Here is a 24,630-nt window from a genome sequence, read left to right as displayed (position 1 = left end):
ACACTCCCAGGGCAGGTACAGGGTTAGATACAGAGTAAAACTCCCTCTACACTGTCCCATCAAACACTCCCAGGGCAGGTACAGCACGGGTTAGATACAGAGTAAAGCTCCCTCTACACTGTCCCATCAAACACTCCCAGGGCAGGTACAGGGTTAGATACAGAGTAAAGCTCCCTCTACACTGTCCCATCAAACACTCCCAGGGCAGGTACAGGGTTAGATACAGAGTAAAGCTCCCTCTACACTGTCCCATCAAACACTCCCAGGGCAGGTACAGGGTTAGATACAGAGTAAAGCTCCCTCTACACTGTCCCATCAAACACTCCCAGGGCAGGTACAGGGTTAGATACAGAGTAAAGCTCCCTCTACACTGTCCCATCAAACACTCCCAGGGCAGGTACAGCACGGGTTAGATACAGAGTAAAGCTCCCTCTACACTGTCCCATCAAACACTCCCAGGGCAGGTACAGGGTGAGATACAGAGTAAAGCTCCCTCTACACTGTCCCATCAAACACTCCCAGGACAGGTACAGGGTTAGATACAGAGTAAAGCTCCCTCTACACTGTCCCATCAAACACTCCCAGGGCAGGTACAGGGTGAGATACAGAGTAAAGCTCCCTCTACACTGTCCCATCAAACACTCCCAGGGCAGGTACAGGGTTAGATACAGAGTAAAGCTCCCTCTACACTGTCCCATCAAACACTCCCAGGGCAGGTACAGGGTTCGATACAGAGTAAAGCTCCCTCTACACTGTCCCATCAAACACTCCCAGGGCAGGTACAGGGTTAGATACAGAGTAAAGCTCCCTCTACACTGTCCCATCAAACACTCCCAGGGCAGGTACAGGGTTAGATACAGAGTAAAGCTCCCTCTACACTGTCCCATCAAACACTCCCAGGGCAGGTACAGGGTTAGATACAGAGTAAAGCTCCCTCTACACTGTCCCATCAAACACTCCCAGGGCAGGTACAGGGTTAGATACAGAGTAAAGCTCCCTCTACACTGTCCCATCAAACACTCCCAGGGCAGGTACAGGGTTCGATACAGAGTAAAGCTCCCTCTACACTGTCCCATCAAACACTCCCAGGGCAGGTACAGGGTTCGATACAGAGTAAAGCTCCCTCTACACTGTCCCATCAAACACTCCCAGGGCAGGTACAGGGTTAGATACAGAGTAAAGCTCCCTCTACACTGTCCCATCAAACACTCCCAGGGCAGGTACAGGGTTCGATACAGAGTAAAGCTCCCTCTACACTGTCCCATCAAACACTCCCAGGGCAGGTACAGGGTTCGATACAGAGTAAAGCTCCCTCTACACTGTCCCATCAAACACTCCCAGGGCAGTTACAGGGTTAGATACAGAGTAAAGCTCCCTCTACACTGTCCCATCAAACACTCCCAGGGCAGGTACAGCACGGGTTAGATACAGAGTAAAGCTCCCTCTACACTGTCCCATCAAACACTCCCAGGGCAGGTACAGGGTTAGATACAGAGTAAAGCTCACTCTACACTGTCCCATCAAACACTCCCAGGACAGGTACAGGGTTAGATACAGAGTAAAGCTCCCTCTACACTGTCCCATCAAACACTCCCAGGGCAGGTACAGGGTTAGATACAGAGTAAAGCTCCCTCTACACTGTCCCATCAAACACTCCCAGGGCAGGTACAGGGTTCGATACAGAGTAAAGCTCCCTCTACACTGTCCCATCAAACACTCCCAGGGCAGGTGCAGGGTTAGATACAGAGTAAAGCTCCCTCTACACTGTCCCATCAAACACTCCCAGGGCAGGTACAGGGTTAGATACAGAGTAAAGCTCACTCTACACTGTCCCATCAAACACTCCCAGGACAGGTACAGGGTTAGATACAGAGTAAAGCTCCCTCTACACTGTCCCATCAAACACTCCCAGGGCAGGTACAGGGTTAGATACAGAGTAAAGCTCCCTCTACACTGTCCCATCAAACACTCCCAGGGCAGGTACAGGGTTAGATACAGAGTAAAGCTCACTCTACACTGTCCCATCAAACACTCCCAGGACAGGTACAGGGTTAGATACAGAGTAAAGCTCCCTCTACACTGTCCCATCAAACACTCCCAGGGCAGGTACAGGGTTAGATACAGAGTAAAGCTCCCTCTACACTGTCCCATCAAACACTCCCAGGGCAGGTACAGGGTTAGATACAGAGTAAAGCTCCCTCTACACTGTCCCATCAAACACTCCCAGGACATGATGTGGAGATGCCGGTGATGGACTGGGGTTGACAATTGTAAACAATTTTACAACACCAAGTTATAGTCCAGCAATTTTATTTTAAATTCACAAGCTTTCGGAGATTTTCTCCTTCCTCAGGCAAATGTTTCAAGATCTCCTTGAAGCCTACGCATTTATACATATTGAACAATAATACATGGTGTTTACAGACTGCCCCTGCAACTGCCCGTTGCCAAGGCAATCACCGTGTTCAGACAGAGAGGTGTTACCTGCAGAACCTCCGAATACACATTCAACAAAAAAACAAACAGGGAAAAAAAACAGAGAAAAAAAAACACAGAGAGAGGCAGAAACATCCGGAAGGCAGAGAGAGCCAGCAAATGATCCATTATATTAAAAACAGATAACATTTGTTCGCTGGTGGGGTAACGTGTAGCGTGACATGAACCCAAGATCCCGGTTGAGGCCGTCCTCATGGGTGCGGAACTTGGCTATCAATTTCTGCTCGACGATTTTGCGTTGTCGTGTGTCTCGAAGGCCGCCTTGGAGTACGCTTACCCGAAGGTCGGTGGATGAATGTCCATGACTGCTGAAGTGTTCCCCGACTGGGAGGGAACCCTCCTGTTTGGCGATTGTTGCGCGGTGTCCGTTCATCCGTTGTCGCAGCGTCTGCATGGTCTCGCCAATGTACCATGCTCTGGGGCATCCTTTCCTGCAACGTATGAGGTAGACAACGTTGGCTGAGTCACAGGAGTATGAACCATGCACCTGGTGGGTGAGTACCCTTTGTCGTCCAGTACTTCCCCGGAGCGGAGAAACTACGCCATGTTCTCCGCAGCCTTCAACATGTCATCAATGAGGACAAACACCTCGCTATGGCCATCCCCACACCTCCACTACTCGCCTTTAAACAGCCACCCAACCTCAAACAGACCATCGTTCGCAGCAAATTACCCAGCTTTCAAGAGAACAGCGTCCACGACGCCACACAACCCTGCCACGGTAACCTCTGCAAGACATGCCAGATCATCGACACAGATACCACCATCACACGAGATGACACCACCCACCAGGTGCATGGTTCATACTCCTGTGACTCAGCCAACGTTGTCTACCTCATACGTTGCAGGAAAGGATGCCCCAGAGCATGGTACATTGGCGAGACCATGCAGACGCTGCGACAACGGATGAACGGACACCGCGCAACAATCGCCAAACAGGAGGGTTCCCTCCCAGTCGGGGAACACTTCAGCAGTCATGGACATTCATCCACCGACCTTCGGGTAAGCGTACTCCAAGGCGGCCTTCGAGACACACGACAACGCAAAATCGTCGAGCAGAAATTGATAGCCAAGTTCCGCACCCATGAGGACGGCCTCAACCGGGATCTTGGGTTCATGTCACGCTACACGTTACCCCACCAGCGAACAAATGTTATCTGTTTTTAATATAATGGATCATTTGCTGGCTCTCTCTGCCTTCCGGATGTTTCTGCCTCTCTCTGTGTTTTTTTTTCTCTGTTTTTTTTCCCTGTTTGTTTTTTTGTTGAATGTGTATTCGGAGGTTCTGCAGGTAACACCTCTCTGTCTGAACACGGTGATTGCCTTGGCAACGGGCAGTTGCAGGGGCAGTCTGTAAACACCATGTATTATTGTTCAATATGTATAAATGCGTAGGCTTCAAGGAGATCTTGAAACATTTGCCTGAGGAAGGAGAAAATCTCCGAAAGCTTGTGAATTTAAAATAAAATTGCTGGACTATAACTTGGTGTTGTAAAATTGTTTACAACTCCCAGGACAGGTACAGGGTTAGATACAGAGTAAAGCTCCCTCTACACTGTCCCATCAAACACTCCCGGGGCAGGTACAGGGTTAGATACAGAGTAAAGCTCCCTCTACACTGTCCCATCAAACACTCCCAGGGCAGGTACAGGGTGAGATACAGAGTAAAGCTCCCTCTACACTGTCCCATCAAACACTCTTTTTAAACTGAATTCGAATTCTCATACTGCCATGGTGGAATTTGAACTCAGTTTCTCTGAATTATCAGTCCAGGCCTCGGGATTACTAGCCCAACCACATAATCACTATACTACCATACCCATAAGTACCAAAGCAGCCATTTCATGACAAGGGCCACCATCTTACTGACCCCAGCACTGACCATCTCAAGCAGCAAACAGGAGACCTACATTCTCTCTCTCTGGGTTGGATTTAAACCCAAATCCTCGAGTTATACGGATAGTGTCTGACCTACTGCACCACTCAGTCCCCATGAATAGCTGTCCTTAATTGAGACTATCGTTATCACACAGATGAGGCCTTACCTTGATCCTCTGTTTGTTCACCGTAGGTCCAGGATTGGCGTTTGTTGCGTACCCAGAAGCCCTTGCACTGCTGCCCGGTTCGTTCTTTTGGTCGATCCTGTTTTTCCTGATGCTGTTCACACTGGGGATCGATACGCTGGTAACTATGGCCCTCAGCGCTGGCTGGGAGGGAACCCCTGCTCCCCACTCGTAATATCGGGGTACAATCTGCCAGCCCATTCGAGTCACATTTTATGCAATTCGGGGAACCATGGTGACTGATGGGATGACCCAGGGTACCATGGTGACTGATGGGATGGCCCAGGCAGCCATGGTGACTGATGGGATGACCCAGGGTACCATGGTGACTGATGGGATGACCCAGGGTACCATGGTGACTGATGGGATGACCCATGAAGGGCCACGGTAACTGATGAGAGGGCCCAGTGACTTATGATAACTGACTTCAAGGGTTAAGTTACGAGGAGAGATTACACAAATTGGGGTTGTATTCTCTGGATTTTCGAAGGTTAAGGGGTGATCTGATCGAAGATTATAAGATATTAAGGGGAACAGATAGGGTGGATAGAGAGAAACTATTTCCGCTGGTTGGGGATTTTAGGAGTAGGGGGGCACAGTCTAAAAATTAGAGCCAGACCTTTCAGGAGTGAGATTAGAAAACATTTCTACACACAAAGGGTGGTAGAAGTTTGGAACTCTCTTCCGCAAACGGCAATTGATACTAGCTCAATTGCTAAATTTAAATGTGAGATAGATAGCTTTTTGGCAACCAAAGGTATTAAGGGATATGGGCCAAAGGCAGGTATATGGAGTTAGATCACAGATCAGCCATGATCTTATCAAATGGCAGAGCAGGCACGAGGGGCTGAATGGCCTACTCCTGTTCCTATGTTCCTATGATGGGATAGCTCAGGGAGCTACGGTAACTGATGAGAGGGCTCAGTGACCCATGATAATGGATGGGATGGCCCAGGGAGCCATAGTGATGGATGGGATCGCCCAGGGAGCCATAGTGATGGATGGGATGGCCCAGGGAGCCATGGTGATGGATGGGATGGCCCAGGGAGCCATGGTGATGGATGGGATGGCGCAAGGAGCCATAGTGATGGATGGGATGGCCCAGGGAGCCATAGTGATGGATGGGATGGCCCAAGGAGCCATAGTGATGGATGGGATGGCCCAGGGAGCCATAGTGATGGATGGGATGGCCCAGGGAGCCATGGTGATGGATGGGATGGCCCAGGGAGCCATGTTAATTACCCCTCACCCATCCAATCATTCTTCATACCAGAGACCGGACACTGAGTGTTTGCTGCTGTGCTGGGGAATAACACAACTGACTTCACCCAATGTCTGCTGTACTTTCCAGCTGGGCTCACTGGATAGGGATGAGGAGGGAGAACCCTGACTGCTTTTCCCTCCTCCCTATCCCAGAGGGCGCTGTCTGTTAACTGGATCCTTATTGAAGCCAGCGAAAGTAACATTCTGTCAACAAGGCCAATGTTTAGCACTGTCTTTGGTTCATAAACGTTCAGGGGGGCACTGATGGGAAATGTCATGGTTTGACCTGCAGATATTGGCACAAGAACAAAGTCTAAGGCTTGACTAGAAGTTGTGTGAAGAGGGGACAATCCCCAGATTTTGACTTCTCTGGTGTACCAAGACGTCCACCTGTGAGGCAGGGCTGGCAGTGCCCATGTGAGAACTGGTCACCCTGTCCCAAACTGCCCGGTCACTCTGAACTGGTCATCCTAACTTAGACTGAGCAAAATTCATCTTCAAAGACTCACAGTCAGCTTCCATAGGATGGGAATACAGTAACAGGGGGAGGCCATTCAGCCCCTCGGGTCTGCTCTGCCACTCTATTAGATTATGACTGATCTGCACCTCAACTCCATTTACCCGCCTTTGCCCCATATCCCTCGATACCCAACAAAAATCTGTCGCTCTCAGTTTTGAAAACTCCAATTGACCCCCAGCATCCACAGCTTTTTGGGGGAGAGAGTTCCAGATTCCCACTCCCCTTTGTGTGAAGAAGTGCTTCCTGACATCACCCCTGAACGGCCGAGCTCTAATTTTAAGGTTCTGCCCCCTTGTTCTGGACTTCTCCCACCAGAGAAAATAGTTTCTCTCTATCGACCCTATCAAATCCTTCAATCATCTTAAACCCCTCGATTAGATCACACTTTAATCTTCTAAACTCAAGGGAATACAGGCCCAGTTTATGCAACAAAATATAAAGGATAGGTGAGGATATAAACATGTGATATAAACTTGGGTGTACAGGGTACAGTTTCAAAATTTGCAGATGACACAAAACTTGGAAGTGTAGTGAACAGTGAGGAGGATAGTGATAGACTTCAAGAGGATATAGACAGGCTGGTGGAATGGGCGGACACGTGGCAGATGAAATTTATTGCAGAAAAATGCGAAGTGATACATTTTGGTAGGAAGAACGAGGAGAGGCAATATAAACTAGAGGGCACAATTCTAAAAGGGGTACAGGAACAGAGAGATCTGGGGGTATGGGGGTATATGTGCACAAATCGTTGAAGGTAACAGGGCAGGTTGAGAAAGTGGTTAAAAAAGCATACGGGATCCTGGGCTTTATAAATAGAGGCACAGAGTACAAAAGCAAGGAAGTCATGATGAACCTTTTATAAAACACTGGTTCATCCACAACTGGAGTATTGTGCCCAGTTCTGGGCACCGCACTTTAGGAAAGATGTGAAGGCCTTAGAGAGGGTGCAGAAGAGATTCACTAGAATGATTCCAGGGATGAGAGACTTTAGTTACGTGGATAGACTGGAGAAGCTGGGGTTGTTCTCCTTGGAACAGAGAAGGTTGAGAGGAGATTTGATAGAGGTATTCAAAATCATGAAGGGTCTAGACAGAATAGATAGAGAGAAACTGTTCCCATTGGCGGAAGGGTCAAGAACCAGAGGACATAGATTTAAGGTGATTGGCAAAAGAACCAAAGGTGACATGAGGAAAAACTTTTTTACACAGCGAGTGTTTAGGATCTGGAATGCACTGCCCGAGGGGGTGGTGGAGGCAGATTCAATCATGGCCTTCAAAAGGGAACTGGATAAGTACTTGAAAGGAAAAAATTTGCAGGGTTACGGGGATCGGGCGGGGGAGTGGGACTGGCTGGATTGCTCTTGCATAGAGCCGGCACGGACTCGATGGGCTGAATGGCCTCCTTCTCTGCAGTAACCTTTCGATGATTCTATGTGTTAGACAGGGGCCCAACTGATCTGGGAGGGAGTGCGGGGTGATTAACCTTCACTAATGCAATTCAAGAGACAAACCCAACTTCAAACGTAAACTTTACCGACTCTCCGTCTCCTCCTGAGTGAGCAGTGTCTTTGCCCACCAGGTGTCACCGCTGCTCATTCAATCTGCTGATTGTAAACTATTTTACACCAAGTTATAGTCCAACAAATTTATTTTAAATTCCTCAAGCTTTCGGAGGCTTCCTCCTTCCTCAGGTGAACGGTATGGAAATGAAATTTTCGAATCCTTCGCATTTGAAAATCACAGAACAATGCCTGGTGATTACTGCCCGTTGCCAAGGCAATCACAGTGAGCAGACAGAAAGGTGTCACCTAAAAAGGCCACCGAATATACAAACCCCCCAAAAAAGAGAGAGATAGAAGGAAGACAGTCAATGACCCGTTATATTAAAAACAGATAACATTTGTTCGCTGGTGGGGTTACGTGTCGTGTGACATGAACCCAAGATCCCGGTTGAGGCCGTCCTCATGGGTGCGGAACTTGGCTATCAATTTCTGCTCGACGATTTTGCGTTGTCGTGTGTCTCGAAGGCCGCCTTGGAGAACGCTTACCCGAAGATCGGAGGCTGAATGTCCTTGACTGCTGAAGTGTTCCCCGACTGGGAGGGAACCCTCCTGTTTGGCGATTGTTGCGCGGTGTCCGTTCATCCGTTGTCGCAGCGTCTGCATGGTCTCGCCAATGTACCATGCTCCGGGGCATCCTTTCCTGCAACGTATGAGGTAGACAACGTTGGCCGAGTCACAGGAGTATGAACCATGCACCTGGTGGGTGGTGTCCTCTCGTGTGATGGCGGTATCTGTGTCGATGATCTGGCATGTCTTGCAGAGGTTGCCGTGGCAGGGTTGTGTGGTGTCGTGGACGCTGTTCTCCTGAAGGCTGGGTAATTTGCTGCGAACGATGGTCTGTTTGAGGTTGGGTGGCTGTTTGAAGGCGAGTAGTGGAGGCGTGGGGATGGCCATAGCGAGGTGTTCGTCATCATCGATGACATGTTGAAGGCTGCGGAGAACATGGCGTAGTTTCTCCGCTCTGGGGAAGTACTGGACGACGAAGGGTACTCTGTTGGTTGCGTCCCGTGTTAGTCTTCTGAGGAGGTCTACGCGATTTTTCGCTGTGGCCCGTCGGAACTGTCGATCGATGAGCAGTTTGGGTCATTCAATCTGCAGTTTGGGTCATTTTTACGCAACTAAAATTTTCACAAAACGAGGGGAAAATAAAAAGGTCCAGAAAGAACGGCATTGGTTTAATACTCAGGACAGAAAGGGTCAGCGGAGAAATCCGCAGAGTGAGGCCTCCGTTAATCATGGAAAGATGATAACGAGCCCATCACTTCCTCTGTTTAACTTAGACTGTGAGCAAAGACCCACAGGGCACGGATGCAAAGGGGCGAGGAGGAGGAGAGATTAGATCAAGAGCTGTTTTTTTGTTTCTCTGAACAGACTGGCGAATGTGGGATAGATTCCAAGAAAAAAAAAAGCAGTGGATTCTGCACTGTCCCTTCAACAGGAGCAGGATAAATCCCTGGGATCAGAGGCTACAGGAATAGGGGCAGACTGAAGGGGTCAAATACTCAAATAGTACAGGCTGAGAGAATAAAATACACCCGGGACACAATGGCAGATAGGCAGGGGAGGGGGAACAGAGAGTAATTCCCAGAGGCCGGCAGACCATGGGCGGATTAGTGGAGACGGGAGGGTGGATGAGCGTTCTCAAGGTTCACTCGATTCCCTTTAGGGATCAGGGAATATTTGTAAAGGACTTTTCATCACATGATTAAATGGGTGGGGAGAGTCGGTGATAGGGGAGAGTGTACATGGGCTGTGGGGGGAGATTAAATGGGTGGGGAGAGTCGGTGATGGGGGAGAGTGTACATGGGCTGTGGGGGGAGATTAAATGGGTGGGGAGAGTCGGTGATGGGGGAGAGTGTACATGGGCTGTGGGGGGAGATTAAATGGGTGGGGAGAGTCGGTGATAGGGGAGAGTGTACATGGGCTGTGGGGGGAGATTAAATGGGTGGGGAGAGTCTGTGATAGGGGAGAGTGTACATGGGCTGTGGGGGAGATTAAATGGGTGGGGAGAGTCGGTGATGGGGGAGAGTGTACATGGGCTGTGGGGGGAGATTAAATGGGTGGTAGAGTCTGTGATAGGGGAGAGTGTACATGGGCTGTGGGGGGAGATTAAATGGGTGGGGAGAGTCGGTGATAGGGGAGAGTGTACATGGGCTGTGGGGGGAGATTAAATGGGTGGGGAGAGTCGGTGATGGGGGAGAGTGTACATGGGCTGTGGGGGGAGATTAAATGGGTGGTAGAGTCTGTGATAGGGGAGAGTGTACATGGGCTGTGGGGGGAGATTAAATGGGTGGGGAGAGTCGGTGATGGGGGAGAGTGTACATGGGCTGTGGGAGGAGATTAAATGGGTGGGGAGAGTCGGTGATAGGGGAGAGTGTACATGGGCTGTGGGGGGAGATTAAATGGGTGGGGAGAGTCTGTGATAGGGGAGAGTGTTCATGGGCTGTGGGGGGGGGGATTAAATGGGTGGGGAGAGTCAGTGATAGGGGAGAGTGTACATGGGCTGTGGGGGGAGATTAAATGGGTGGGGAGAGTCTGTGATAGGGGAGAGTGTACATGGACTGTGGGGGGAGATTAAATGGGTGGGGAGAGTCTGTGATAGGGGAGAGTGTACAGGGACTGTGGGGGGAGATTAAATGGGTGGGGAGAGTCTGTGATAGGGGAGAGTGTACATGGGCTGTGGGGGAGATTAAATGGGTGGGGAGAGTCCATGATAGGGGAGAGTGTACATGGGCTGTGGGGGGAGATTAAATGGGTGGGGAGAGTCTGTGATAGGGGAGAGTGTACAGGGACTGTGGGGGGAGATTAAATGGGTGGGGAGAGTCTGTGATAGGGGAGAGAGTACATGGGCTGTGGGGGGGGATTAAATGGGTGGGGAGAGTCTGTGAAAAGGTACATTGTACATGGGCTTGGCAACTCCGATTGGGTGAGCAGGTAGACTGGACAGTACCCAGCAGAATGCAGGTGACAGCGCACAAAACGCCATCACTAATGGAAACTGCCAGACTGTTACCGACTTATTGCCAGTGTCTCTGTGTTTTGTTTGCAGTTTGGGAACATGGAGGGGATCACCACCGCATTCCTTGACGAGTTCCCGATCTTACGGGTATGGAAATGGAAGGTGATGTTCCTGGCCGGTCTCTGCTTTGTATTCTACCTCCTGGGACTGCTGCTCATCACTGAGGTACAGGGTAGTGAAACCTGCCAGAGTAAGAGGGGAACAGCTCCAAACACAGTAACCAATAGGAAAACTGGGGGGGGGGTGTCCAACCCCAACACAGTAACCAATAGGAATACTGGGGTGTCCAACCACAACACAGTAACCAATAGGAATACTGGGGGGTTCAACCCCAACACAGTAACCAATAGGAATACTGGGGGGTTCAACCCCAACACAGTAACCAATAGGAATACTGGGGTGTCCAACCACAACACAGTAAGCAATAGGAATACTGGGGGGTTCAACCCCAACACAGTAACCAATAGGAATACTGGGGGGTTCAACCCCAACACAGTAACCAATAGGAATATGGGTGGGAGTCGATACAAAATACCAATAAGAATCTAGGGGAGTTACCCCAAACACAGCAATCTACGAAACATGGGAACAACCCCATAGTAACCCATAGTGACACAGGGAGGGGTTAAACCCAACATAATCAATGAGAGTATTGGGGGGGGGTCAATCAAAATACAGGAATCAATAAGATTATCGGAGAGATCCACCAAACACAGTAACCCACTGAAATATGGGGATATCCCCAATAAAATAACCAATAAGAATATAGAGAGTCAATCCCCACACATTGCTGAACCTAATCAGAGGCTGAATCCCCGCACTGATCACTGAATCCCCGCGCAGATCACTGAATCCCCGCGCAGATCACTGAATCCCCGCGCAGATCACTGAATCCCCGCGCAGATCACTGAATCCCCGCGCTGATCATTGAATCCCCGCGCTGATCACTGAATCCCCGCGCAGATCACTGAATCCCCGCGCAGATCACTGAATCCCCGCGCTGATCACTGAATCCCCGCACAGGTCACTGAATCCCCGCACTGATCACTGAATCCCCGCGCAGATCACTGAATCCCCGCGCAGATCACTGAATCCCCGCGCTGATCACTGAATCCCCGCGCAGATCACTGAATCCCCGCGCTGATCACTGAATCCCCGCGCAGATCACTGAATCCCCGCGCTGATCACTGAATCCCCGCGCAGATCACTGAATCCCCGCGCTGATCACTGAATCCCCGCGCAGATCACTGAATCCCCGCGCAGATCACTGAATCCCCGCGCAGATCACTGAATCCCCGCGCAGATCACTGAATCCCCGCGCAGATCACTGAATCCCCGCGCAGATCACTGAATCCCCGCGCAGATCACTGAATCCCCGCGCTGATCACTGAATCCCCGCGCTGATCACTGAATCCCCGCGCTGATCACTGAATCCCCGCGCTGATCACTGAATCCCCGTGCAGGTCACTGAATCCCCGCGCTGATCACTGAATCCCCGCGCTGATCACTGAATCCCCGTGCAGGTCACTGAATCCCCGCGCAGATCACTGAATCCCCGCGCAGATCACTGAATCCCCGCGCAGATCAACGAATCCCCGCGCTGATCACTGAATCCCCGCGCTGATCACTGAATCCCCGCGCAGATCACTGAATCCCCGCGCTGATCACTGAATCCCCGCGCTGGTCACTGAATCCCCGCGCTGATCACTGAATCCCCGCACAGATCACCGAATCCCCGCGCAGATCACCGAATCCCCGCGCAGATCACGGAATCCCCGCGCAGATCACGGAATCCCCGCGCAGATCACTGAATCCCCGCGCAGATCACTGAATCCCCGCGCAGATCACGGAATCCCCGCGCAGATCACTGAATCCCCGCGCAGATCACTGAATCCCCGCGCTGATCACTGAGTCCCCGCGCAGATCACTGAATCCCCGCGCAGATCACTGAATCCCCGCGCAGATCACTGAATCCCCGCGCAGATCACTGAATCCCCGCACTGATCACTGAATCCCCGCGCTGATCACTGAATCCCCGCGCAGATCACTGAATCCCCGCGCTGATCACTGAATCCCCGCGCTGGTCACTGAATCCCCGCGCTGATCACTGAATCCCCGCACAGATCACCGAATCCCCGCACTGATCACCGAATCCCCGCGCAGATCACCGAATCCCCGCGCAGATCACGGAATCCCCGCGCAGATCACTGAATCCCCGCGCAGATCACTGAATCCCCGCGCTGATCACTGAGTCCCCGCGCAGATCACTGAATCCCCGCGCAGATCACTGAATCCCCGCGCAGATCACTGAATCCCCGCGCAGATCACTGAATCCCCGCACTGATCACTGAATCCCCGCGCAGATCACTGAATCCCCGCGCAGATCACTGAATCCCCGCGCAGATCACCGTATCCCCGCGCAGATCACCGTATCCCCGCACTGATCACCGAATCCCCGCACTTATCACCGTATCCCCGCACTGATCACCGTATCCCCGCACAGATCACCGTATCCCCGCACAGATCACCGAATCCCCGCACAGATCACCGAATCCCCGCACATATCACCGAATCCCCGCACAGGTCACCGAATCCCCGCGCTGATCACTGAATCCCCGCGCTGATCACCGAATCCCCGCACAGGTCACCGAATCCCCGCACAGATCACTGAATCCCCGCGCAGATCACAACATGTCGCTGTGTTTGTCCAGACCTGGTTGAACAGCTCTGTCTCTTGCTCTTTTCACACAGGGCGGCATCTACTGGTTCACTCTGATCGATGCTTACAGCACGAGCTTTGGACTCATCATCATCACCCTCTTCATGTGCCTGGGGATGGCATTCTTTTACGGTAAACCCTCACCAAGAGACAGAGAGCGTCAATCCCTGACAGACTGGATTAAGGAGGTTTCGGGAAACATCGAGACCCCGTGACTGTTCTTAAGAAAAACTCTTATTGTTTGAATTTTTTGTACCTGTCAGGTGAAGGATGTCATTGCGGGGAAACAGAATAATTTCCCGTTCAGACACCCAGGGGGTGATTTTAACCCCCAAGACCGGTGGGTTGGGGGCAGGTAGGAGCTGAAAATAGTTGTTTTTTTGGGTCGCAACTGCAAAATTCTCGGACTTTGCATTCCCAGTGGGAAGCCTGGACTTTTACACGCCCGAGTTACACCCGGAAATAAAGCCGGGTTATGGTCGCAACCCAAAAAACAACTATTTCAACTCCCGCCCGCCCCCAACCCACCCGTTCTTAAGAGTTAAAATCACCCCCCCAGTGTACGCTTCACACTCCCCCCAGGCAGGAATCAATAACATCGACTACTTACATTTATACAGAGCCTTTAACGTAGAAAAATGTCTCAATGGGCATAGTGAAAAAATTAACACTGAGTCCACAAGGACTGTTAAAAATAAAATAAGGGGAACATTTACTAAAAACAAATGAAATTGCCTGTACAGCAACGTGCACAGCACCCGAAGCAAAACAGGGGAACTGGAGGCAATAATTCATAGTGAGGAGCCAGCTGTAGTGGGGATAACTGAAACATGGCTACATAAAGGACAGGACTGGCAATTAAATATTGCAGGATATGATGTATTTAGAAAGGACTGGGGAGGAAGAAGGGAGTGGGGTTGCTGCACTAATTAGAGACAACGTAATGGCAATAGAAAAAAGGGAAATAAGTAACATTAAGATAGACACAGAATCCATGTGGATTTAGACAAAGGATAAGAAGGGATCGATCACATCAATAGGCAGATTCTACAGACCACCTAATGGTGGAAGGGAAGGAGAGGATGAAATATGAAATGAGTATAAAACATTGAAGAATAATCAGGGGAGATTTCAACTCCCGTCAAATAAACTGGCAAGAAAGGGGAAGGGGGGATGGAGTTTTTACAGTGTGTACGGGACTCCTTTCTTACCCAGAATGTGAGAAGCCCAACAAGAGAGGAATCACCGCTGGATCCAGTAATGGGAAATGAACCAGAACAGATAAGAGAAGTAAGCGTGGGGGAGCATCTAGGCAATAGCGATCACAGCATAATAAGATTTAAAATAATGATTGAGAAAGACATAAGACAAAGACCAAAATAATAGATTGGAAGAAATTTTAAGGGGATGAGAGTGGAACTAGGGAAGGTAAACGGGAAAAAAATGTTCACAGACAAAGAAATAGAAGAGCAGTGGGAAATATTTAACACGGTGATCAATAAAGTTCAGGAGAAATATATTCCACTAAAAAACAAGAACAAACTGTCCAATAATGAAACACCAGGGATGAATAACGAGATACGGGTAAAACTGAAACTAAAGAAAAAGGCAGACACTAAATATACAGACAGTAAAAGAGAGGATGAGAAAAGGGAATATTAGGAAAGCAAAGAGGAACGACGAGATTAAATTCTCAAGGAATATAAAAAGAAATAGTGAAGTATTTTACAGACACATAAATAAAAGAAAAATCAGGATAGGGACAGGGTCACTGAGGGAAACACACGATAAACTCACAGGTGATGACAGCGAAATGGCAGAATATTGAATAGTTACTTTGCCTCAGTATTTACCAGGGAGACTAACAAGGTGGGCAGGACATTAGAAGAGGAGGTTGAAAAAGATATAAAGATATTTAAGGTAGAAAGTGGGGAGATAATTGATAAACTATTCAAGCTTAGAGAGGGTAAAACCCCTGGTCCGGATGGATTACATCCACACATATTAGAAGGAGTTAGAGAGGAGATAGCAGAGGCACGATTACATATATAGAAAAACTCATTAGAAAAGGGAATAGTGCCAGAGGACTGGTGGACAGTTAATGTGATTCCTATATTTAAAAAGGGAGATGGAACCAGGGAACCAAAGACCAATTAGCTTAACGTCGGTGGTAGGAAAGATAATGGAATCCTTGCTCAAAGATGTATTAGAAAAACATCTCGAAACTGAAAATATAATAAAGAATAGTCAGCACGGATTTCAAAAGGGAAGGTCATGCTTGGCAAACCTTATTGAATTCTTTGAAGAAGTAACAGAAAGGGTAGAAGATATGGATAATGTAGTAGATGTAATATATTTGGATTTTCTAAAGGCCTTCGATAAGGTACCGTATTGTAGACTCATCACTAAGTTCACAGCATGTGGAGTCAGGGGACAGGTAGCAGAATGGATAGCAAACTGGCTACACAGGAAAGAGTAGGGATTAAAGCTAGTTACTCAGACTGGCAAAAGGTGGGAAGTGGTGTTCCTCAAGGATCATTGCCGGGACCACTGTTGTTCACAATTTACATAAACGATATGGACTCGGGAATCGGAAGTACAATTTCAAAATTTGCCAAATGACGCCAAATTGGGGGAGTAAAATTAATACCGAGGAGGACTGTGACAAAATACAAGAAGACATTAATAAACTTACAGAATGGGCGTGTAACTGGCAAATGAATTTCAATATAGATAAGTGTGAGGTATTACATTTTGCGAGGAAGAATAAGGAGGCCACACACTGCTTGGAAAATAAGAGTCTAAATGGGGTAGAGGAGCAGAGGGATCTGGGGGTACAGATACACAAATCACAAAGTAGCAACGCAGGTTAATAAGGCCATAAAAAAAGCAAACCAAGCAGTGGGGTTCATTTCTAGAAGGATAGAATTGAAAAGCAGAGAAGTTAAATTAAACTTGTACAGAACCTCGGTTAGACCACACTGGAGTATTGTGAACAGTCCTGGTCTCCATATTATAAAAAGGATATAGAGGCATTGGAGGTGGTGAAAAAAACATTTACAGAGATGATACCAGAACTGAGAGGTTATAACTATCAGGAAAGATTGAACAGGCTGGGGCTCTTTTCTCTGGAAAAGAGAAGACTGAGGGGTGACCTGATCGAGGTCTTTAAGATTATGAAAGGGTTTGATAGGGTAGACGTGGAGAAGATGTTTCCACTTGTGGGGGAGACCAGAACTAGGGGACCATAAATATAAGATAGTCACTAATAAATCCAAAAGGGAATTCAGGAGAAACTTCTTTACCCAGAGAGTGGTGAGAATGTGGAACTCGCTCCCACGAGGAGTAGTTGAGGTCAATAGTGTGGATACATTTAAGGGGAAGCTCGATAAACACATGAGGGAGAAAGGAATAGAAGGATATGGTGATAGGGTGAGATGGAGTAGGGAGGGAGGAGGCTCGTGTGGAGCATAAACACCGGGATAGACCAGTTGGGCCGAATGGCCTGTTTCTGTGCTGTAAATTCCATGATGTAACGATGGAACACATAAGGAGATCTTCGGACAGTCGAGAAAAAGCTTGGTCAAAGAGGGAGGTTTTAAGGAGGTTCTTAAAGGAGGAGAGAGAGGCGGAGAGGTTTAGGGAGGGGATTCCAGAGCTTAGGGCCCAGGCAGCTGAAGGCACGGCCGCCAATGGTGGAGCGAAGGGAGTGGGGGATTCACAGAGTCCAGCGTTGGAGGTATAAAGAATTTGGGGCAGGTTTGTAGGGCTGGAGGAGGTTAGAGATGAGAAGGAGTGGGGGATGAAGGGATTGAAACACGAGGATGAGAATTTTAAATCTGAGGCCTTGGTGCTATTTTCTTTCTCCTAACTCTGCTGTCTCTCTCCCTCAGGAGTAAACCAGTTCTGCAGCGACATAATCGACATGATCCGCCTCTGCCCACCTTGGTGCAGCAAACTGTTGCTTTATTTCAAGGCATGCTGGGCCCTGTTTACACCAGCGCTGCTCCTGGTGAGTGTGCAAGTCTGCTCACTTTTAAAATAAATCTTTCCCGTTCCCCCCCCCCCCCGCTGTCCCCCCGCCCCCGCCCCCGCCGTGCCCCGCCCCCGCCCCCACTGTCCCCCCGCCCCCGCCCCCGCCGTGCCCCGTCCCCCCGCCCCCGCTGTGCCCCGTCCTCCCCCCGCCCCCGCCGTGCCCCGTCCCCCCGCCCCCGCTGTCCCCCCGCCCCCGCCCCCGCCGTGCCCCGTTCCCCCCCCCCCGCTGTCCCCCCGCCCCCGCCGTGCCCCGTTCCCCCGCCCCCGCCGTGCCCCGTTCCCCCGCCCCCGCCGTGCCCCGTTCCCCCCCCGCCGTGCCCCGTCCTCCCCCGCCCCCGCCGTGCCCCGTTCCCCCGCCCCCGCCGTGCCCCGTTCCCCCGCCCCCGCCCCCGCCGTGCTCCGTTCCCCCGCCCCCGCCGTGCCCCGTTCCCCCGCCCCCGCCGTGCCCCGTTCCCCCCCCGCCGTGCCCCGTTCCCCCGCCCCCGCCCCCGCCGTGCCCCGTTCCCCCGCCCCCGCCGTGCCCCGTTCCCCCGCCCCCGCCGTGCCCCGTTCCCCCGCCCCCGCCGTGCCCCGTTCCCCCGCCCCCGCCGTGCCCCGTTCCCCCCCCGCCGTGCCCCGTTCCCCCGCCGTGCCCCGTTCCCCCGCCCCCGCCGTGCCCCGTTCCCCCGCCCCCGCCGTGCCCCGTTCCCCCGCCCCCGCCGTGCCCCGTTCCCCCCCCCGCTGTCCCCCCGCCCCCGCCGTGCCCCGTTCCCCCGCCCCCGCCGTGCCCCGTTCCCCCCCCCCCGCTGTCCCGTCCCCCCTCCCCGCCCCCGCCTTGCCCCGTCCCCCCGCCCCCGCCATGCCCCGTCCCCCCGCCCCCCGCCGTGCCCCGTTCCCCCGCCCCCGCCTTGCCCCGTCCCCCCGCCCCCGCCCCCACCGTGCCCCGTCCCCCCGCCCCCGCCGTGCCCCGTTCCCCCCCCCGCCCCCGCCGTGCCCCGTTCCCCCGCCCCCGCCCCCGCCGTGCCCCGTTCCCCCCGCCCCCGCCGTGCCCCGTCCTCCCCCCGCCCCCGCCGTGCCCCGTTCCCCCCGCCCCCGCCGTGCCCCGTCCTCCCCCCGCCCCCGCCGTGCCCCGTCCCCTCTGCTCCTCCATTCCTGGAAAACTTGTTCCTTGCTCGGGTACAGTTCCAATGGCATCAGTCGTCCTCTGGTGCCGTTCCCCATGAACAAACTCAGTCAGCCAGTAACTGCAGGATATTCAACCAAGGGGTGAGGTATCCTGTCCAAAACCCTCGTCCACTGACTCACACCAGCAGGAACCCAGTCTGATGTTTACCGTGTTCTGGCCCGGGGGGCACTGAGGCAAATGTGATTCAGACCCGGTTATGGCACTGGATTAGCAAATCAGAGGTCGTTTGTTTAAATTCCATCACGGCCACCTGTGAAATTGAACACAATAAAGCGCCAAGAAAAACTGTCATAAAACCCCAACAGGTTCACTAATGTCCTCTGTGGAACCTCCCACCCATTCCCGGTCTGGGCCGACCCTTCCTCCAGTCCCACCCATTCCCGGTCTGGGCCTACCCTTTCAGGCAGTGAATTCCAGATCAGAACAACTCGCTGCGTAAAAAGATTTCTCCTCATCTCCCCTCTGGTTCTTTTGCCGATCACCTTAAATCTGTGTCCTCTGGTTACCGACCCTCCCGCCACTGGAACTGTTGTGTGGAGTGATATTTGCTGTTGTGTGGAGTGGTGTGTTTTGGTGTGTGGTGTAATGTGCTGTGTATTATATATGTGTTGGTGTGTGTGGGGAGACGGGCCGTGTGTGGGGAGACGGGCCGTGTGTGGGGAGACGGGCCGTGTGCGGGGAGACGGGCGGTGTGGTTTGTGGGGAGACGGGCCGTGTGGTTTGTGGGGAGACGGGCCGTGTGGTTTGTGGGGAGACGGGCCGTGTGTGGGGAGACGGGCCGTGTGGTTTGTGGGGAGACGGGCCGTGTGGTTTGTGGGGAGACGGGCCGTGTGTGGGGAGACGGGCCGTGTGGTTTGTGGGGAGACGGGCCGTGTGGTTTGTGGGGAGACGGGCCGTGTGTGGGGAGACGGGCCGTGTGGTTTGTGGGGAGACGGGCCGTGTGTGGGGAGACGGGCCGTGTGGTTTGTGGGGAGACGGGCCGTGTGTGGGGAGACGGGCCGTGTGGTTTGTGGGGAGACGGGCCGTGTGGTTTGTGGGGAGACGGGCCGTGTGTGGGGAGACGGGCCGTGTGTGGGGAGACGGGCCGTGTGCGGGGAGACGGGCCGTGTGGTTTGTGGGGAGACGGGCCGTGTGTGGGGAGACGGGCCGTGTGGTTTGTGGGGAGACGGGCCGTGTGGTTTGTGGGGAGACGGGCCGTGTGGTTTGTGGGGAGACGGGCCGTGTGGTTTGTGGGGAGACGGGCCGTGTGCGGGGAGACGGGCCGTGTGGTTTGTGGGGAGACGGGCCGTGTGCGGGGAGACGGGCCGTGTGGTTTGTGGGGAGACGGGCCGTGTGCGGGGAGACGGGCCGTGTGGTTTGTGGGGAGACGGGCCGTGTGCGGGGAGACGGGCCGTGTGAGGGGAGACGGGCCGTGTGCGGGGAGACGGGCCGTGTGCGGGGAGACGGGCAGTGTGCGGGGAGACGGGCCGTGTGCGGGGAGACGGGCCGTGTATTATGTCTGATCGTCTATAATACATTTCTCTCTCTTTTACAGTTCATCCTGATGTATGTATTTATTGAGATGTACAACACCCCCCTGCACTATGGCTCCTACGAGTTCCCGTTGTGGGGGAAGGCTCTGGGAATCTGTCTGGGGGTGCTGTGCTGTATACAGATCCCAGTCTGGGCTGTGGTTGCTGTACTGAAGGAGTCGGGGACAATGCGAGATGTAAGGACCTCGTCTCATTCTCATGTGTGGGGCTGTTTAATTATTAGATTAAAATAACCTGCCTCTGCTCCTGTCAGAAGGGAAGGAGAGATAAGGCATTTATAGAGTGCCTCATCTCACCAGAATGTCCCACGTACGGTGAATTACTGCGGAGATGCAGTGACTGTTGTTATGTGGGTAAAAACGGCAACCAATCACCCACAACAACGAGATTAAAGGCCAATTAATCAGTTTCTTGATGAGGGAGGAATGTTGGCCGAGGCTCTGGGGGAAAGACAGCCCCTCTGACAGTGCAGCGCTCCCTCAGTACTGACCCTCCGACAGGGCAGCGCTCCCTCAGCACTGACCCTCCGACAGGGCAGCGCTCCCTCAGTACTGACCCTCCGACAGGGCAGCGCTCCCTCAGTACTGACCCTCCGACAGGGCAGCGCTCCCTCAGCACTGACCCTCTGACAGTGCAGCGCTCCCTCAGTACTGACCCTCCGACAGTGCGGCGCTCCCTCAGTACTGACCCTCCGACAGTGCAGCACTCCCTCAGTACTGACCCTCCGACAGTGCAGCGCTCCCTCAGTACTGACCCTCCGACAGTGCGGCGCTCCCTCAGTACTGACCCTCCGACAGCGCGGCGCTCCCTCAGTACTGACCGTCCGACAGTGCGGCGCTCCCTCAGTACTGACCCTCCGACAGCGCGGCGCTCCCTCAGTACTGACCCTCCGACAGTGCGGCGCTCCCTCAGTGCTGACCCTCCGACAGTGCGGCGCTCCCTCAGTACTGACCCTCCGACAGTGCGGCGCTCCCTCAGTGCTGACCCTCCGACAGTGCGGCGCTCCCTCAGTACTGACCCTCCGACAGTGCAGCGCTCCCTCAGTACTGACCCTCCGACAGTGCAGCACTCCCTCAGTACCGACCCTCCGACAGTGCGGCACTCCCTCAGTACTGACCCTCCGACAGTGCAGCACTCCCTCAGTACCGACCCTCCGACAGTGCGGCACTCCCTCAGTACTGACCCTCCGACAGTGCAGCGCTCCCTCAGTACTGACCCTCCGACAGTGCGGCACTCCCTCAGTACTGACCCTCCGACAGTGCGGCACTCCCTCAGCACTGACCCTCCGACAGTGCGGCACTCCCTCAGTACTGACCCTCCGACAGTGCAGCACTCCCTCAGTACCGACCCTCCGACAGTGCGGCGCTCCCTCAGTACTGACCCTCCGACAGTGCAGCGCTCCCTCAGCACTGACCCTCCGACAGTGCAGCGCTCCCTCAGCACTGACCCTCCGACAGTGCAGCGCTCCCTCAGCACTGACCCTCCGACAGTGCAGCACTCCCTCAGTACTGACCCTCCGACAGTGCAGCGCTCCCTCAGTACTGACCCTCCGACAGTGCGGCGCTCCCTCAGTACTGACCCTCCGACAGCGCGGCGCTCCCTCAGTACTGACCCTCCGACAGCGCGGCGCTCCCTCAGTACTGACCCTCCGACAGTGCGGCGCTCCCTCAGTACTGACCCTCCGACAGCGCGGCGCTCCCTCAGTACTGACCCTCCGACAGCGCGGCGCTCCCTCAGTACTGACCCTCCGACAGTGCGGCGCTCCCTCAGTGCTGACCCTCCGACAGTGCGGCGCTCCCTCAGTACTGACCCTCCGACAGTGCGGCGCTCCCTCAGCACTGACCCTCCGACAGTGCGGTGCTCCCTCAGTACTGACCCTCCGACAGTGCAGCGCTCCCTCAGCACTGACCCTCCGACAGTGCAGCGCTCCCTCAGCACTGACCCTCCGACAGTGCAGCGCTCCCTCAGTACTGACCCTCCGAGAGTGCGGCGCTCCCTCAGTACTGACCCTCCGACAGTGCAGCGCTCCCTCAGTACTGACCCTCCGACAGTGCAGCGCTCCCTCAGCACTGACCCTCCGACAGTGCAGCGCTCCCTCAGCACTGACCCTCCGACAGTGCAGCGCTCCCTCAGTACTGACCCTCCGAGAGTGCGGCGCTCCCTCAGTACTGACCCTCCGACAGTGCAGCGCTCCCTCAGCACTGACCCTCCGACAGTGCGGCTCGAGTCTCTGAAGTGGGACTTGAACCCATGACCTTCTGATGCCATGGTCGGGGGGTGTTGATACCCACTGAGTTGCTGCTGACGGGCAGTGTGATGGTGGGAGAGGTACTGAGGGAATCTCCCACTCAACCCCCCAGTCTTCCATTGTGTGAATATTCGATGACCCCTGACCCGGCTCTCACGCTGCTGACCCCTGACCCCTCACGTCCCACTGCACATTCATCCTCTTGCAGATTTCAGCCCCAAACCCCCTAATCTTTGCGTTGGGTCGGTTCCCAGTGGAGGCCAATCTCACCCCCAGCCCGCTGCCACAGGGCCCCCCCTCTTTCCAGGAGGAGTGACTGGGTAGTGATCAGGTATCAGGTGGGCTCCCAGTAGGGGATGGGTGACCCCCCCCATGTCTGATTTACCTCCGTTCACTGTGCCCAGGAAAGTTCCTTTATCCCCTCTGCCTGTGGTTCGATTTGACCCCGGGCCCCAGAGGGTGAAAGGTCAGTGTCTGACCCAATGCCCCTCCCAGTTCCGTTTCACCTTTACGCTGCAGACAGGACGGCCTGATTGGAACCCAGCCCTCTGCTGCCACCATTGACTCAAAGTTGCTGTCGGCCATGTTAACGATCAAACCTTTAAAGTGCTCGCGTCAGGCTCCCCCGTTGCCCCGCCATTTTAGCGGAGGCGCTAACCCGTTTCCAAGGCACGGGCTGAGGCCTCGTATAAGTAGCAGGGAGCGGGACGTGGCACGGAACGGCCGAGCAAGCGCAGCCCGTAGACTTTCACCGCGGCGGTACGGTGCTGTTGATCCGACTGACCCCATTATCTGTTGCCGTTAACCTCCAGCGGTTTAGAAAAGCCATCCGACCCCTCAACTCCTGGAAGGTCACCGGCGGCGACCGAACGTTCACCCAGGAAACGGTGGACGTGCCGTTTTCCGTGACGCTGACCGACCACGACCACAACGAGATGCAGGCCTGACCGACCGGCACCGGCACCGGCGACCGGTCCTCGCACCGAAGGGTTTTGCCGCAGATCCGCTCCCAGACGGCGGGGGGAGAGAGAGGACGGGCTCCTGTCGGTATATCGTGCCCCTCGCCGTGGTAAAAAGGACAGAGACCACCTCCCCACCAGCGAGGGCCGCCTCGGGTCACATCTCGGAACGGAAAACACCGGACAATACAAGACTGCCCTGGGGCTGACACACCTCGAGCTAAGGGACAGCCAGGCCGTGGATTACCCCACACCCCTCGGCTTCCGGGGAGTGACCCGCCGCCTCGTCGCGCCCGTGACCTCCGGTCAATGATTTTCACTGAACAAACCGGGCTCTGTCGGGAGCCCTTTGGAATTTCACCGCCGCGCTCGCAGTGAGGACAACACGCAGTGATGAGGGAATTCGGCCCACTCCCAATTCTGGTCCCTGTCATCGTCTTGGACTTGTAATTATTAAAAAAAAATTCCTTTTCTCTCCGCACTCGTGGTTGGGTTCTTGCAGTTTCCTCCTGGTGGGGGTGGGGGGGGGTGAGGGACCAAATTGCCTCCCCCCCGGCCAAAGGTGCCAACTGTTGTGATGTAGGAAACGCAGCAGCCAATTTGCGCACAGCAAGATCCCACAACCAGCAGTGTGATAACGATCAGATAATCTGTTTTAGTGACATTGGGTTGAGGGATAAATTTTGTGGACCCTGATCTTCCTGGGGTCCCTCCTTGGGCTCCTCCTCTTCCAAGTCCTTCAGGCAGTGCAATTCCCATTGGGAAACCCATTGGTGTCAATAATGGTACTGGAGACAAGAAATAAGTAATAAACAACGGAGTACCAGCAGGAAAGAAAGTAGAGTCAGATAGGAAATGCATTGACCTTCCCGTTATTGTATCCTTTCCACAATCAAAAATATATTTACTGTCACCGAGCAACCCAAGAAGCCCCAATCACAAGGGCATGTTTACATTTGGCGTCCTGTATGGCACAACAGGAAATGACATGCCAGATGGACACGCCCCCTAATTAATATTTAAATGAGACGCCCGAGTCACGTGACAGAA

The 24,630-nt window shown here is 53.5% G+C and overlaps 1 protein-coding gene across 2 annotated transcripts in view; it reads left to right on the top strand.

Annotated features, from left to right (window-relative positions):
- Positions 1-24,053, top strand: part of slc6a7 (solute carrier family 6 member 7) — a 66,543-nt gene extending 42,490 nt beyond the window's left edge. For both annotated transcript variants that reach the window (XM_067985560.1, XM_067985559.1), the window contains 6 exons: positions 4,568-4,680; positions 10,953-11,087; positions 13,674-13,773; positions 17,535-17,653; positions 20,376-20,549; positions 23,434-24,053. In XM_067985560.1, the coding sequence (XP_067841661.1) occupies positions 4,568-4,680; positions 10,953-11,087; positions 13,674-13,773; positions 17,535-17,653; positions 20,376-20,549; positions 23,434-23,568 (776 nt within the window). In that variant the 3' untranslated portion in view covers positions 23,569-24,053. The remainder of the gene's footprint in view (positions 1-4,567; positions 4,681-10,952; positions 11,088-13,673; positions 13,774-17,534; positions 17,654-20,375; positions 20,550-23,433) is intronic.
- The last annotated feature ends 577 nt before the right edge of the window (positions 24,054-24,630 follow it).

The sequence above is a fragment of the Heptranchias perlo genome, chromosome 6 (genome assembly GCF_035084215.1).
Source record: "Heptranchias perlo isolate sHepPer1 chromosome 6, sHepPer1.hap1, whole genome shotgun sequence".
Lineage (NCBI taxonomy): Eukaryota > Metazoa > Chordata > Chondrichthyes > Hexanchiformes > Hexanchidae > Heptranchias > Heptranchias perlo.
The sequence above is the reverse complement of the archived record's forward strand: the minus strand, read 5'-3'. Positions and strand labels throughout refer to the sequence as shown.